This window comes from Apodemus sylvaticus, chromosome 7 (assembly GCF_947179515.1).
Source record: "Apodemus sylvaticus chromosome 7, mApoSyl1.1, whole genome shotgun sequence".
NCBI classification, from domain to species: domain Eukaryota; kingdom Metazoa; phylum Chordata; class Mammalia; order Rodentia; family Muridae; genus Apodemus; species Apodemus sylvaticus.
The window spans coordinates 48,661,571-48,677,191 of NC_067478.1; the positions used below are offsets into that span (position 1 = coordinate 48,661,571).

Consider the following 15,621-nt stretch of genomic DNA (forward strand, 5'->3'; position numbering starts at 1 on the left):
TGCAACAATTGTAAAAAACTGCACCTAATTTTTTTTTAAAGATTAAGTTAGCTGAGTTTAAGTATTTTACAACTCATTACATTGTTACTTCCTCATTTTCTTTTCTCCCTCTCACCTTTTAGTGCTGGAAGCAAACTCAGAGTTCTCATGTTTGGCATCCGAGCTACACCCTCTCCCTGTTTCCTACCTTTTGACATCTTCACTAGAACTTTGTTCTATAGGTCGATGGGGTTCGCAACTGAACTGGAGCATTTTCAAGGGCTTTTATGGTCTCGAACAATTTGATGTTCCTTCAAAGTTCAAACAAGTGAATCCATCTACTTGGTATGTGTTTCTGGTCCAGGCCTTTGACATTTTCTCAGCATCTTTAAAGTGCGCAGGCTCTAGCCAAACTCTTACTTTTTATATCTGTTCTGATGCTTTTCAAATTGTGGTTACAGTGTTAGAAGTTGATGCCTCATTTTCCTTTTTTGTGTCTTGGATATGACTTTTTTCTTTAAAAGTGGTTTTTTCATTAAGCTCATGAGGTTATTTTATGTTTATCTTTTAAAAAACTAGACTCATGAGTTGCAAGGAGGAATAGCTTTCTCTCTCTCTCTTTGTTTTTGTTTTTTTTTCCGAGACAGGGTTTCTCTGTGTAGCCCTGGCTGTCCTGGAACTCACTTTGTAGACCAGGCCTGCCTCTGCCTCCCAAGTGCTGGGATTAAAGGCATGAGCCACCACTGCCCGGCCTAGGAATAACTTTCACTTCATGGATTCAGTGTTCTTTTCTTTCTACTTTGTTGAACAAAAATACATTTGATTGTCCTATTTTTTCCTGAGGTTTCAACTCTTATTCTTTGTCCAATAACAGACATCTATTACCTTCTTGTGTGCTGGCACAGATGATAGTCTTGACAAACTTGAACAAAACACCCCGAGCTTTGCCCTATACAGAAATAAATTTCAGTTTCATTACTAACAATTTAAAAATCTTGTGAAAATACTTGTCCATGTGTATACTATCTCAGGTTAGCCAAGAATGAAAAGTCAAATTAATATACAAAAATTAAAAAATTCTGCTATGGAAAATAAGAGATACAAAAAAAGTGCATTTGCAGCCAGGTATGGGTTATATAGGCTTATGATACCAGTACCTGGGAGGCTGCGGCAGGACACCCTGCAGTACAGAGCAAGGCTCTGCACATCTACAACACAAATGGCAATGTCAGAAGGTCAGATGGTAATGGGAAGAATATATATTGCCTGGGCAAAGCATTCAAATCAGTGATAAGGAAAAGCAATAGCAACAACAAAGAGCTTCTCATACAAAGCTTCAAGATAAAGTACTGTCAACACCTTTAAGGAAAATACAAAACTAGAAACAGATGACTACTGCAGAAGTCACCAAAACCAAAACCAAACTCCACCACCCAACCACCCAACCACCCAACCACCCAACCACCCAACCACTCAACCACCCAACCACCCAACTAAAACACACCCTTCCTCTCCTGGAGAAATTGTAAAAGCAAGCTTCCCCTGTCAGTTGGAAGCTAGAACGTGCAGACTTATAGAGACGGAAGGGCAGCAGCATGGCTTCTGCTGGGTGGAAGCCTGGAGCCAGTGCTACCCACCAGCTTCCTTTCCCACTCTGGAGACGGAGAAGCCACATCCAACAGCCCCATGTCTGTGAGCAACAACAAATAAACAGAGCTCCCCTCCTTCTTCTCTCCTTCTCTGGACATGTTATCATGGTCAAAGAAAGGAAACTGCTCTCAAGGAGTGTAACGTTTCCATAGCATAGGCAAAACAGACATGATTAACAGAGCGAGACAAGGCTAAATAATTTCCATGAGACACCAAGAGACAAGAATCTAAGTGTTTATAAAAGTTGTCCTACTTTCATAAGAAAAATTGTATTTTCATACATTTATTATATAAATGCCTAGAAAAATAGGAATATAGGGGAAACACAAAAAAAAAAAAAGGAGAGAAAAGTTCAGAGCATAGTAAAAAAAATCACAACTTTAATTACATGCTTCAGTTCAGGTATAAAATACAGATAGGAGACAGGCTCATAGAGTATGTCAGCACACCAGTATGGGGATGATGAGCGGTGCATCGGGGCTTCCACAACTGCCTGCAACATTACTAAGAAGTCATGCGTATCAGTGGTTCTCAAGTGCACTCTTGCCTGCAATCTTAGGGCTGTAATGTTCTGGACTATACTGTACACCAGAGTCGGTAACCAGGGACCAGGCTTGGCAACTCGTATTCAGGCTTTCCATTAATTTTGAGACAAAGTCAAGTTTATTTGATAAGATACAGTCTTATTTCAGAGGTTAAAATAAGAAAGTTCATCTTAAAATGATTTATTAGACTGTCATTTTCACACTTTTCTTCTAATATGCAAATTATTTGCCCACTTTCAACCTAAATTCCCAATACCTACATCTGCTCCACTAATTCCCATTTGGTTCCCTGTGTTAGCTCTTTCCTTGGGCCCAATCAGCTGACAGAAAGGGACAGGGAGTGGAGTGTAGAACTCTACGAGCACTGGGGTAGCTTCAAGTTTGGACATCTTGTACATCAACAATGAGTTACTTTTAGGTTACACCCATCTCGTCTTTTCTGGGAAGGAATGCTGGTATTTTATTCTAATGTTACATCTTCCTTTCATGAAGTTTACATTTAAAAATAGAATAGCTTTTTTTTAAAAAAAAAATCAACACTTTCTCTCTTTGGTAGTGTCATGAGTTTCAGAAATGATTTGGCATCTACAACATATTTTATATTAGTAATGGCTAATATTAGTCATTTTTTTCTATTTTAAGCAGTATAATCTTGAGCTTCCTTTGAATCATTTAAGAAACAGCACAAGTTCTGACTGGGATGAAGAATAGCCTTTTGTGTTCTTGTTGAGTGTTCCTAAACGAACATTTCAGATGGGACCACTGTGTCTTTCCAGCATTCCTACCACACAGGCATGTCATTCTACACCTCACTTTGGGAGTTCATAGCTGCATTACGAGACTGCACGCCTTCTGGTCCGCTTTCATTAATCCATGATCTTCTCTGCATTAACATCTGATCGTGCTACTCCTCTGTTCTGAAATGCTTCCGTAACTTTTCACAGTAGTAATCACGATCTTCAATGTGGCCACAAAGCCCTGCATGACTAGCATCTAGCCTCCTCCCTTTCTACTTCACTGAACTTGGCTGTATTAAGTAAGGCATTCTAAGAAACGATGCAAATGTTTACACATCATTTAAAAATAGCATACTTCAGAGCAATCCCTAACACCCCACTTCAGAGATGAAGACTCTACAACAGTGCATCTCTAGAAAATCACCAGTATTTTACTCACCTAATCTTACCAAGTACAGGTTAACCTAGCGACTTTAATGCTGTGAATTCAAGAAACTCTCTTTGGACCTATCTGAATCATAAAATGTAAGTACTAGCAGTACACAAATCTCCTAAGATCTTTAAGGAAATGAATCCATTCATCTTAAATGCTCTAAACACGTCCAGCACTTAGTATATGTTTTATTAATGAAGCAAATACCACTTTAGGCAAAAGCATCATTTCTTTCTACTTCACACTTTACTCTTCCTCCCTAGACTATTCCCAATGGCTCAACTATCAGCCCTTCAGGAAGTCTCTAAGCTGAGAACTGGAGATTACCATCTTTATACACCCTTTGCCTGGCACTCACCTGTGAAGCTGACTAATGCATCTCCACCACACTGTCAAGTGGGAACATGGTGACTACTGGGTCCTCTGCTACATAGTAGGTTTTCAAAACACTGAACGCTTAATATTTCAAATATTCAAATTATGTTCCCACTTACAAGAGAAAAAAATTACAGATTTTGACAAAAAAAAAAAAAAGAAAAAAAAAAGAAAAAAAGCAAAGCCCATGCCTTTATGTATGAAGCGCCCCTATTATTTAGTTCTACTGTAAAAGATGGAGTGGAAGTCAGAGGAAGAAGTTCAACCTAGCAATAGGAGGTTCAGAGAAACGGGAGGAACCTCCAGACAGTCTTTCTATTCACTTCTATTTTTAAACAATTTCTACTTTCATGTTTGTTGGGATCTGATAACCTTACAAAAGTTATCAATTCTCTTTTCCCTAAATAAACTCATTAATGTGAAAAAAAATAACTTATAACCTTTTCCTTGCAAAAGTTATTTTCATGTTGTTTTTTAAAGCTTCTCATAAAACTTCATTTTACCAATGCATGTTACCTTTTTTTTTTTTTTTTTGGATTTGTTTTTTTCGACACAGGGTTTCTCTGTATATCCCTGGCTGTCCTGGAACTCACCCTGTAGACCAGGCTGGCCTCAAACTCAGAAATCCGCCTGTCTCTGTCTCCCAGAATGCTAAGATTACAGGCGTGTGCCACTACCACCAGGCTGCATGTTACTTTCAAAATTCTAAATAACTGTTGAAAAAAAAATTTTAAACCCTCAAACCAGTTTCAAAATCATCTTCTTGTAAAGGTTAGTTCACTCTACTTGATCTGGGAACAGAAGATATGGCCCAACAGTTTATGGTGGTTTGAGCTTTTACTTAATAATTCTGCATATTAATTACCACACAACAAGCAGACTGAGAAGTCCAGTGGAGAAATCTGTCTGGACGTGAATTTCTAGTCTCCAGTTTGCCCTCCTGGTAAACTTCTACCTCCTGTCCTCACTGCACAGAGCAGTTCTGATGTCTTTTTGCTCTAGACAAACACCACACTACCACTTTTTAATTGATAACTATCACTTAAAAAGCTCTTTCCTATAGTTTATTCCACCAACTCCTGATTAAAACACTCAGCAAAATTAGTCTTAAGAGTAATTTTGAAGTACTTTCTATCTTGACAGTCGTCAGGGACTACAAATAGGCTTTTTGGAGAAAAATACTGAATTCATTTTAAAGACAAAACACAATGCAAACCATTTTCTTTTTGCTTTCAAATAAAACCTTCCACATTTAATCGACTCAATTAGCCACAAGCTACATGCAAAGAACAGCTAACTGTTTCAGATTTGGGCGGAGCTGACCCAGTCAGGTTCTCGGCTGTCTGAAGTCAGTGACGCCAAAGGGATGAGACCAGTTAACAGTTCCTTTGCTCCTAAACTAACAGGAGCTCAGGCACATACAAATTTTATGTCAAGTAATCTAAAACTCTTCTAAAAATGATTAACTGTTATTCTATCCAACAAGAAAACCAATACAGCAGCTCTATCTAATTAATGAAGTCACCAGATAGCCTCATGCAGTTCTGGTGTCAAGTGACAGGCTTCTGACTGCAAACTTCTGTCTCATAGTTTGCACTAATCACACACTTTAAAGGGAGATCTCCACTTTAAACTATTAATAAAAGAACCAGAGGACACAATTATCAAGCAAATGCACCTCTCTAAAAGATCTTGTCTAGTTCTGCAGTATAACCTCAAAGTTCCAAAGATTTCAATGTGCATATTGCAAGGGCATTACATAACCAGCAGAAGTAAAAAGCTTTACAGGGGTGGAACAAAAACCACTCAAGAGCTAAGGGTTCTACCTCTAGAAAGTTGACACACAGCAGTCCCTATTTTTCATATTGAAATTATTGACCAGAATTAGCTCAGGGAACAAAATCAAAAGTTATCTAAAACTATAAAATATAGCTACCAAGAATCAAACAAAAACACCACAAGCATTTTAAAATACTTTGTTTTGTCTGAGACGGTGTCTCACCATATTTTGGGCTAACCTTCAACTGCCAGGCTCCTCAGCCCCTTGAGCAGCTGTTATTTATTAACTGGTGTGCACCTTGTCTTTACAGTAACTATTCCAGTATCCTAGAATTTTGGCAAAATAAAGATCTTTATCGTAAAGATAAAGTTTGCCAATCTTGTTTATTCTATTAAGTTTTTTAAAATTCCTTTTTCTTGGTCTTAACTTCAGTAGAGAAGAAAAGCATGTTGGCATTTTCAGTGAGAAATAAAGTTAGAAAACTTTTCTAATCAAATTAAAATCTAACTAAATTAAATTAGAAAACATTTCTGAGCTAATTATATGACCTAGCAGCTATAAAGTCTTACTAAAAAAATAATAATAATAATCAGAAGATAGAAAGATAGGTCAAAGTAAAAAAAGAAAACACATGACTGATAGCACTAAGGTGACCTCCGTACATTAAATTCAGTTGTCACTAGAGTCAAGCTTTTGTTAATAATCTCACCCCCTTAAAACCTTCCCCAATACTTTACCGAACCTATTAACAGTCTAAATTGTGGCTCACGGTGCCAGAGATGGTCACATTAAAACTAAAGTATCTGCCGACAAAATGGCCTTTTATTCTTAACTTTTTGTTGTTGTACGAGCATTTAAAAATTCACCAACAAAAATGGCTTAAAATACATATTTTAAGTCTTACACTTAACTCAAAATATATACCATTCATTGAGAAAATAATAGTTTCTACACACACACACAAACAAGTTAGAACTCTACATGAATTACAAATGTAGCATCAAAAGCTCCACATTTTTGCAATTTATTTGCTACATGGGATTAAAGCAAGGGCCTCCCTCCGGCTTGCTAAACCTGTACTCCATCACTGAACTATAGGGCCAGCCCCACATTTTCTCAGATAGAAAACTGAAAGTCAGAGAGCTTTTGCTGCGCTACTCAATTAAAGAGACTATGTTTGCATTTTAAAATAGGTTACTCAGAAAAACTCAAGTAAAAAGTCTGGTACTTTTTCAAAACAATGAGAATAAAATAATGAAAAATAAGAAGATATGGAAAATAAATTCCTATTTGAAATCCCCGTGTTCGCACAGATTAAAGGCGTTCCCTCACTCGTTCTGTCCTTCAGGCTGCAGCACACTGAATGAGGAACTGTGGAGGGAATATTGGATAGTTGAGATTCCAGTTGCACGTGCCAGCAGGGCGTGCACCTGAGTCGCCAAGGGGGTGCTGGTGCAGGGCACGTCACTAGCAGGAGTCAAGGTGCATTGTCTTTGATTGCTCTTAAAGGTGTTTAAGTATTTGTGTAAAATTATAAATAGTTATACTTTGGGGGCTCTCTGAACAGATGAAAGAGCATGAATTGAAAAGATATTAATTTTTCTTCCTATGCAAGCATATAAAGATGCATTTCTAGTTTAAATGTCTTCGACAATTATATTTTCACATTTTTGAGTATTTTAGGGCAAAGGCTAAAAAAAAAACCATAAGATACTTCTGTTCCCATGAAATAAAATCACACTGAGGAATTATGCAAGTTCACTAAAGAATATCAAATTAATCATTTCCTCCTATAAATATTTTATTTATTTGTGTTTAGAAGTTGCAGTTTTAGTACTATTAACAGAAAATACATAACAAAGGCTTCCTAAAAGTGAAAAAAATAATTATAAATGTTGGAAAAGTTGGCCTCATTAACATATTTACAAACTTTTACTTAATACACACTCCTTTGGAAATCACTTATGACATTTTTACAGGCGTTATCACCAAGTCTCTGAGTAGTGAGCACTCCGGCTCTTTACAGTCCACATCCGGAAGTGGATGCTGTCAGGGGAAGGGAGCCCTTGGCCAGCCTCCATCACTCTGAGACACTGCTGGCGTACTGCTCCGCTCCGTCCCCTGCGGACGTCTCTGCTGAGGAGTCCTTCAGCAGCCTCTTCTCTTTACTTTGCGACTCCTGCAGCTTCAAAATTATGTTTCGGATTTCTTCTCTTTTTGTTTTCATTCTAGGGGGTGGAAACCAGTTCACCAAATTCATAGGGAGCTCAAAATTTAGTATTGGATTCTGAAAATAAAAAGATTATATGGCTATTAGAAATTATAATAGGAGACACTTTTCTTTCAGTTACAACATTCAAAAGTTAGTTTATATCACTGTCTATTCACCTGTCGTACTCCACAAGCAGGGTACTGGGTTAGGCACTGGAGATAGAGTGCCGGCCTGGACCAGAGCTGCCAAACTACGGTTATTGGGAAGAGTTCTGCCCATACCCTGTTTCTGCAATAAAGTTAATTTTAGCAGAAGCAAACAAATTCCCAAATGGCTTATAGCTGTTTGTACAGCAGTAGAACTGAGAACTCTAAGAATCTCCACAGCAGGAAACACAAGTACTTCCTTTCAGGCCCTGCTGAAGGAAAGAATGACAGCACTGCACTATATAAAAAGAAAGCTGTGGCTGGCAAACACTCTAACAGCAAAGCGGGATGTGTAATGAGAAAAAAACCCCACTGGGCTGATGTTTAAGGCTAACCTGGAGACTGTGGAGATGTTAGTCAGTCAAAGGAGGGCGGAAGCATCCGGAGTTTCAGGCCTGGGGAACAGAGTGATTTCCAACTGGCTGATGCTCCGCTACCTATAGGCCATCAGAAGGGTTCTGTCTTTGACTCAACAGCAACAGGGAGGCACCAAATATAACCCCGAGGAGAGTCACCCGACAGGAAGAGCAGATGGCATGAGACTCTCTGCTATTGTATCTCAGAACGACACTAGTATTGGACTTGAAAGTGGCGGCATGAATACAAGAATGTACGCATGTGACTTTAAGTGCTAAAAAGAGAGTTAGTGGATCATTCAATGAGTCAGGAGGATGTAATATAGAGGTGTGTATAGAGCCAGGCTCAGGACGGGAGTGAAGAAGGCAGAGTGGAAAGGGGCGGAGGTCAGGGAGAAGTCAGCGTGGAATATGGATGATACCAGCTTTTAAGACTTCAGAGGCGACTGTGTGTAGAGCCGACGAAGCAGCATGAGGTACACTAGTGAGCTACACCAGGACAGGTTGGTCAGGGGTCTAGCTGTCAATAATTATAGTAGTTATATCTTAAAAGAGCTCCAACGTGGGAATTTTTGTTCCTCAGAGTCATTTATATGAATTATTTCCCTATTGCTTTTAATCACATGAAAAATCAAATACATATTTCATTATTTCACAAGATATGATGAAATGAAACTCACCTCAAAAAAGCTCTCTACATACTGTAGTACATATACACCGCAGTCACTGAAGTTGTTCTGCTGTGGGACTTTTGGGTTGGACCCTTTCATAACATCTTTGGAAAAACTTCTTTTGCTTCCTTTTTTAACCTCCCATTCCACTTCTAAATACCTACAACAACACACGCACCAAGAATACACATCATGTAAGTATACTTTCTACCTCAGCTCCAGCTTATCTAATGGGTAGGGTATAGTTTTGAACTTACTCTCTTAGAATTTTGACAACATTTGACCGAGAAGGGCCTCTGAGTGAGTCCATTAGTAGGATACAAGGTCTACAGGACAAAAATAATACAAGTTAAATATGAATTATGTTACATATATGAATTATGTTACATATGCATAAGAAAATTAAAAATAGTATATTACTAACATTAAAAAAACCTTGAAAATTCTTTGGTTTTAGTAAGTACTAAAGTACAGAATGCGAACCTTACAGACATCTATAGTAACATTAAACACTATGTTACAGGACAGTGATGAAACCCAGCAAAATAAAAATAGGAGCCTATAAAAGCGAAGTATTGTCTGTGAGCATGTGTGCAGTACGTGCCACGGCATGCCTGTGGAGGGACAACCTGAATGGGCTGGCTCACCTTCCACCACGGGGTCTGAGGATCATCAGACTCGGGGCACCAGGTTGGCAGTAAATGCCCCTACCTGCTGCCCATCTCACTGGCCTCCAATAGCCTCATTACAGCTTATTATAGAAAACCAAACAAGTAACCACTAGAATTAGTTTATAAAAAAATATAGTTTTTAGGCAAGATTTTAAAACGTTATGTGCAACTCAGAACTGATGCTTAGAATTTTAATTCTGTAGAAGTATGTTGTAAATACAAACAAATAAGGAAATCTCTAAGATAAAAAGCATTGTGGTAGGATACAAATCTGAACATCCTCTATTGGAATTCTGTCAAGTCTGACTAGGAGTCTCTAAGTCGGATACAAAGTCTGCAGGGTAAGACTGCCTTCAGTTATTCTCTGCCCCTTAAAGTAGCTATGAAACTAGCCTAACTGTCAATTTCACATTACTGCTTCAATGTACAGTGTTTTCTCTCTTCAAAAACATAATATACACAGTTATAACGGTTCATTATGAAGGTGTGCATGCATCTGTGGGAGCACATTGGGAAAACTGTGAAATGGAAAATAGAAATGGCCTCCCTTCTACATCTCTAGATAGCATACCCACTTTCCCCTGACCCTGAATTCTCCTTAAGCAAGAATTGTTCTCTTGCACTTTATTCTGTAACTCTTGAGAGAGAGAGAGAGAGAGAGAGAGAGAGAGAGAGAGAGAGAGAATATCACAGGTTTCAGGGCGCAGTCACTGCTTACTGTTTACAGACAGTGGGCTTTAAATGCCACTGCCCTATTTCTGAGCTGTAGTTCTCCTCGGCCAGGAGCCCGTCATCGCTGCTATCATCCTATAAAGATTGATACACAGAGTGGTTAGTTATTAAGCATCTACTATCAAAAGAACTAATACTCTAAGAAAACAGCATTTCAGGTGACAAAACTTCTTCCAAAAAAGTGGCAATACTTTTAGTCCAGGGACAACCAGCCTATTACTCAACTTCATTTATTCATTGTTTCTGTATGTGTGCATGTGGAGGTCAGGAACAACTTTGTGAAGTTGGTTTTCTTTCCTTCCAAATTTATGGTGGGTTCTGGATACAACTCAGGTTGTCAGCATGTGTGGTAAGTGAGGTGCCACTAAGCCACCTCACCAGCCTGGCAACACTAAAGGCTTTTTTCGGTCAGGACAAACTTTCAGGTGTTAACATATGGTGAAAATGGATTTATGCTATACTTCTTCCTTTCCACTTAAACTTATAAAAGTCATTTTTGAATCATCCCTTGGTTTATAAATACACAGCTGGAAAATGCTGTTTTCTTTTCCACCAAGTGAGCACCCCAATCTAAAGTGAATACCAGTGCTCACCAATTTGTTTCAAATTTCTGATATTTCCAATATATACAAAGAACTCAAGAAGTTAGACCCCATAAAACCAAATAACCCTATTAAAAAATGGGGTACAGAGCTAAACAAAGAATTTTCACCTGAAGAACTTCGGATGGCTGAGAAGCATCTTAAAAAATGTTCAATATCATTAGTCATTAGAGAAATGCAAATCAAAACAACCCTGAGATTTCACCTTACACACACCAGTCAGAATGGCTAAGATTAAAAACTCAGGAGACAGCAGGTGTTGGCAAGGATGTGGAGAAAGAGGAACACTCCTCCACTGCTGGTGGGATTGCAAGCTGGTACAACCACTCTGGAAATCAGTCTGGCAGTTCCTCAGAAAACTGGACACGTCACTTCCAGAGGACCCTGCTATACCATTCCTGGGTATATACCCAGAGGATTCCCCAGCAGGTAATAAGGATGCATGCTCCACTATGTTCATAGCAGCCCTATAGCCAGAAGCTGGAAAGAACCCAGGTATCCCTCAATGGAGGAATGGATACAAAAAATGTGGCATATATACACAATGGAGTACTATTCAGCTATTAAACATAATGAATTCATGAAATTCTTAGACAAATGGATGGAGCTGGAGAACATCATACTAAGTGAGGTAACCCAGTCTCAAAAGATCACGGTATGCACTCACTGGTAAGTGGATATTAGCCTAGAAACTTGGAATACCCAAGACATAATCCACATATCAAATGATGTCCAAGAAGAACGGAAGAGTGGTGCCTAGTTCTGGAAAGGCTCAGTGCAGCAGTATGGGGAATACCAGAACAGGAAAGTGGGAAGGGGTGGATGGGGGAACGGGGGGGGGGGGGGGGGGGGAAGAGGGCTTATGGGACTTTCAGGGAGTGGGGAGCCAAGAATTATGTTGCTATCAGGTAAAGTCTCTATAAATAGTTTAAATGTAAAAAAAAAAAAAAAACAAAAACAAAAAAAAACTTCTGTAAAAAACTTCAAAATCTTAAACAAACCTCAGCCCACATCTTCCCACAGAGAGATTAAGGCCCATGGGTTTACAGTCACGGCTTACACTGAGTTCTTAATCTCCTGTGGTTATGGCAAGCAGGTATGTAAAGCAGTTCATCTGAGTGTCTTACAGTTAGATGCTATCAACTGAGGATAACACACAAAACACACTGTGCAGCATCAAGTGTGAAGTATCTTCAGTACTATGTGAACAACTGACAGTCTGTCTAAATAATAAAATCAGAAATCGAAGTTTGCTCTCAAGGACCCACATGGTAAAAGAATAGGACTCCTGCAACTGTGCTCTGACTTCTACAAGCACACTGTGGTAAACAAGTGTGCCCCGTACAAAATAAATAAACAATTTCTAGAGAGAAAATTTTAAGAAAATTTAAGTTTCTCACAAACTTTTCTCATAAACTATCTTCAAAAGTACAATTTATATTTAAGTATTTATGATATTTATCGGGGCAAATAAAATCCAAAAAAAGCATAATTTACTGATGATAATGTTAATTAAATATTATCTGTTTTTATAATATATGTACATTAAATTGGAAATCAAGAAAGCAGTCACTGGGTAAGTAGAAAAAAAGGTACCGAAAAAGTGGAAAAAATTTATAATTTTACCATTCTCACATATACAATTATGTATACTACACAATTGAAAATTTTACCACTTTAACATGTTTAACAGCATCTCAGATATTATTAGACCAAAGGTCAAGAGCAGCCCATAAATATGTTGAAAGAAAATGTTATTTTTTTTTTTTTATCGATGCTGGGCAAGTAAACAAGCCCTCTACCACTGAGCTACACTGCCCCATGACAAGAAATGGACTTCGTATTAAAACATTCTCAGGAAGTACTAGAATTCAATGCCTATATCACAGTTTCAACACAAACAATAATAAATGTATCCTGGGAACTTTGAACTGGAAAACTGGTTTTGTTTTGAAATAGAGCCCAAATCCAGAAGCAGCACTGCCCCCACGGCTGGTCCTAAGCCTCTGTGACTTACCGGGTCGTCCTGGTCTTCCGAGAAGTCGATGAGCCCATCCTCTAGCAGCTTCCCACCGTCCGCTGACTGATCCCCATAGCTTAGTCTGATTTTGCTTAAGGCATCTGTACAATGGGAAACAGTGTAAGATAAACTTGTGCCTAGGACCCGGAGGACAGAACACTGAAACAAATGCTAGTAATAAGTGACCGTAATAAAAAGCCTGCTGTAGCATGTAATACAAGTATAAAGTGGGCTCTTTTAAGTAAGAACATAGATTGATGTCAATTACAGAGCTGTTCTACTACTTGGGCCCCAAAATATGACAAAAAAAAAGTTATATGAATATGTGTATAAATCTGTATATGTGTTATAAACCATAGAACATAGATAACATGAACACAGATAAAAACTATAGTTTTTATATTAAAATTATGAAAACATGAAAAGAATGCAGGGTGGATAAGAACAGTACAAGTAGACTTGCTTCTGTACAAATCGGAAAAAGAAAACTGTAACATGACAGTCCCGTGATAAACAAGATTCCCAATGTTTATCATTTGAGTAAGTTTGTTTATATAACTATTGTCAATAGAATAAAATGACACAAAACAGCTGTAGGTGTTGATACCACAAAAGAAAATGATTACTAGGATAAAACTGAAATGGACATTCTTAAAAGTTCATTCTAAGCCAAGTGTGGTGCTGCATGCCTTTAATCCCAGCACTCAAGACAGAGGCTCTGGGATTTCAAGGCTAGCCTGGTCTACAGAGAGGGTTCCAGGACAGTCAGAGCTGCTCAGAGAAACCCTGTCTTGAAAGAAAAAAAATGTTTATTCTGAAACCGAGTCAGAGATTTCAATACAACATACTGAATATATTAAATACAATATACCAAACATTGTTTAAAACAGTGTACAACATTTCAAAAATTCTCAAAGAATTACCTTTAGGTATTTTAGATAGAAAAGTTTACTTCAATTTAGGTTACAAAGCTATAAAGAGTTAAAAATATAAATAAGGTATCTTGAGGGAGAGGCAAAACAAAATGCATTCTTGAAATGATATATAAATCAAAATGCTGTAATCAGAAAGACACTACTAACTAAACTAACTAAACTAATGGTAAATTTTGTTATACACACACACACACACACACCTCTTAAATTTGTATCTCAGAAATAAGTGTTGTATATTTGTTTAAATCTAAAACATATGTTAATTCCAAGGCAATTAAAAATTAGTCAATACAATCAGATTATTTCTAGAAGCAAACAATTTATATCTATAGAAAGTACTGTTACATTAATATTTACCTTGTACCAATTAAAGTATTTCAAAATCCATCCAAATATACTATAGTCTATGGCCATACCACTCTGCCTGCATGTGTCCAATTTGAGAGTTAAAAGATGTGAACTATTTAAAATAATTCTTTTGAACTATATCTCAAACAGAACTGAGCTAGTCAAGTAATAATCAAGGCACACATTTTCCATAAGCTCATAGCCTTTCATATACCATCATTTATAAGGCCAGTCAGTCATTTTCTCGAGTCGGGAAAGTCACCTTTAGAGAGTGCCCTTAGTATACTTCTGAGCCTTTGAGCTCTTCAAAGCAGCTGACAAAAGCTATGAAACCTTAATGGGAAGGAAAAATCAACTGTGTCACTTTAGAGCATCACTTCTCAAACTGTGGGAACTGGCCAGCATTAAATTAAAGCAAGACAAAAAAAAAAAAAAACTAAAGCAGAATTAGTGTTAATTTTTATACAAACAATAACAAATTGATTTCTGAGATACTAGCTTCACAGACTTTAATTATAAAGATAGAATTAATGTAGGGGCACATATATGAAAGAAAAGCAAATATACAAACTACAAGATCCACTGACATGTAAATTATGACATAAAACAGTATCTGGTACTTTAGTCTCCACTAGGGTTTTGAGGCTATCTTCATACAGTCTGCTCAACCAAACACCTTGCAGGGGCACTGGGAAGCTCTACGGGTGGTGCCTAGATAGCCCTAAGCTGTGCTCTGATGCATACAGTCACCGCTCACGTCATTGATTTCATCTTGCATTAAAATGTATAAGATTACTGTTCAAAAAGAAACTATCTTATATTACTGCTGGTACTGATGACTGAATTTGGGGCCTGTGTTCTCATCCCTGAGCTATTCCCCAGTCTTGTTTTTAAATAGCTCTGATAAAATTCATGTAACATTCACTCATTTCAAGTGTACAATCCAGTACTTTTTAGTATAGTCAGCCTTTTCTACTTGTGCATTCAACAAAATATGCATTAAAAATATAGGAGGGCAGGGAGTATGGCATGGTGGTATACACCTTTAAACCAGCCCAGGGAAGGAGGCAGATCTGTGCGAGTTCCAAGCTAGTAGGACACAGTAAGGCCCTTTTTAAAAAAAATTACACACACACACACACACACACACACACATTTTACATACATATATATGGAAGAAAAAATATATTTTGCACTGAACATGTGTATAGGTCCCTTTCCCTTCAAGTTGCGCAAATAATGTATTAGAGAGGCTGGGAACATAGCTAAATGAAAGTGCTTGCCTAGCATGTCCAGATCCTCGGTTTCATCCTTAGCACCACAAATAAAATAAAAAACTACATATTTAGGAATTTCAACAAATTAGATG

At 37.8% G+C, this 15,621-nt stretch overlaps 1 protein-coding gene across 3 annotated transcripts in view; it reads right to left on the reverse strand.

Moving 5' to 3' along the window:
• Positions 1-1,980: 1,980 nt before the first annotated feature.
• Positions 1,981-15,621, reverse strand: part of Senp6 (SUMO specific peptidase 6) — an 83,922-nt gene continuing 70,281 nt past the window's right edge. For all 3 annotated transcript variants that reach the window (XM_052187748.1, XM_052187746.1, XM_052187749.1), the window contains 5 exons: positions 12,967-13,070; positions 10,334-10,422; positions 9,202-9,270; positions 8,954-9,104; positions 1,981-7,786 (listed from right to left, as the gene is read on the reverse strand). In XM_052187748.1, coding sequence (XP_052043708.1) covers positions 7,580-7,786; positions 8,954-9,104; positions 9,202-9,270; positions 10,334-10,422; positions 12,967-13,070 — 620 coding nt within the window. In that variant the 3' untranslated portion in view covers positions 1,981-7,579. The remainder of the gene's footprint in view (positions 7,787-8,953; positions 9,105-9,201; positions 9,271-10,333; positions 10,423-12,966; positions 13,071-15,621) is intronic.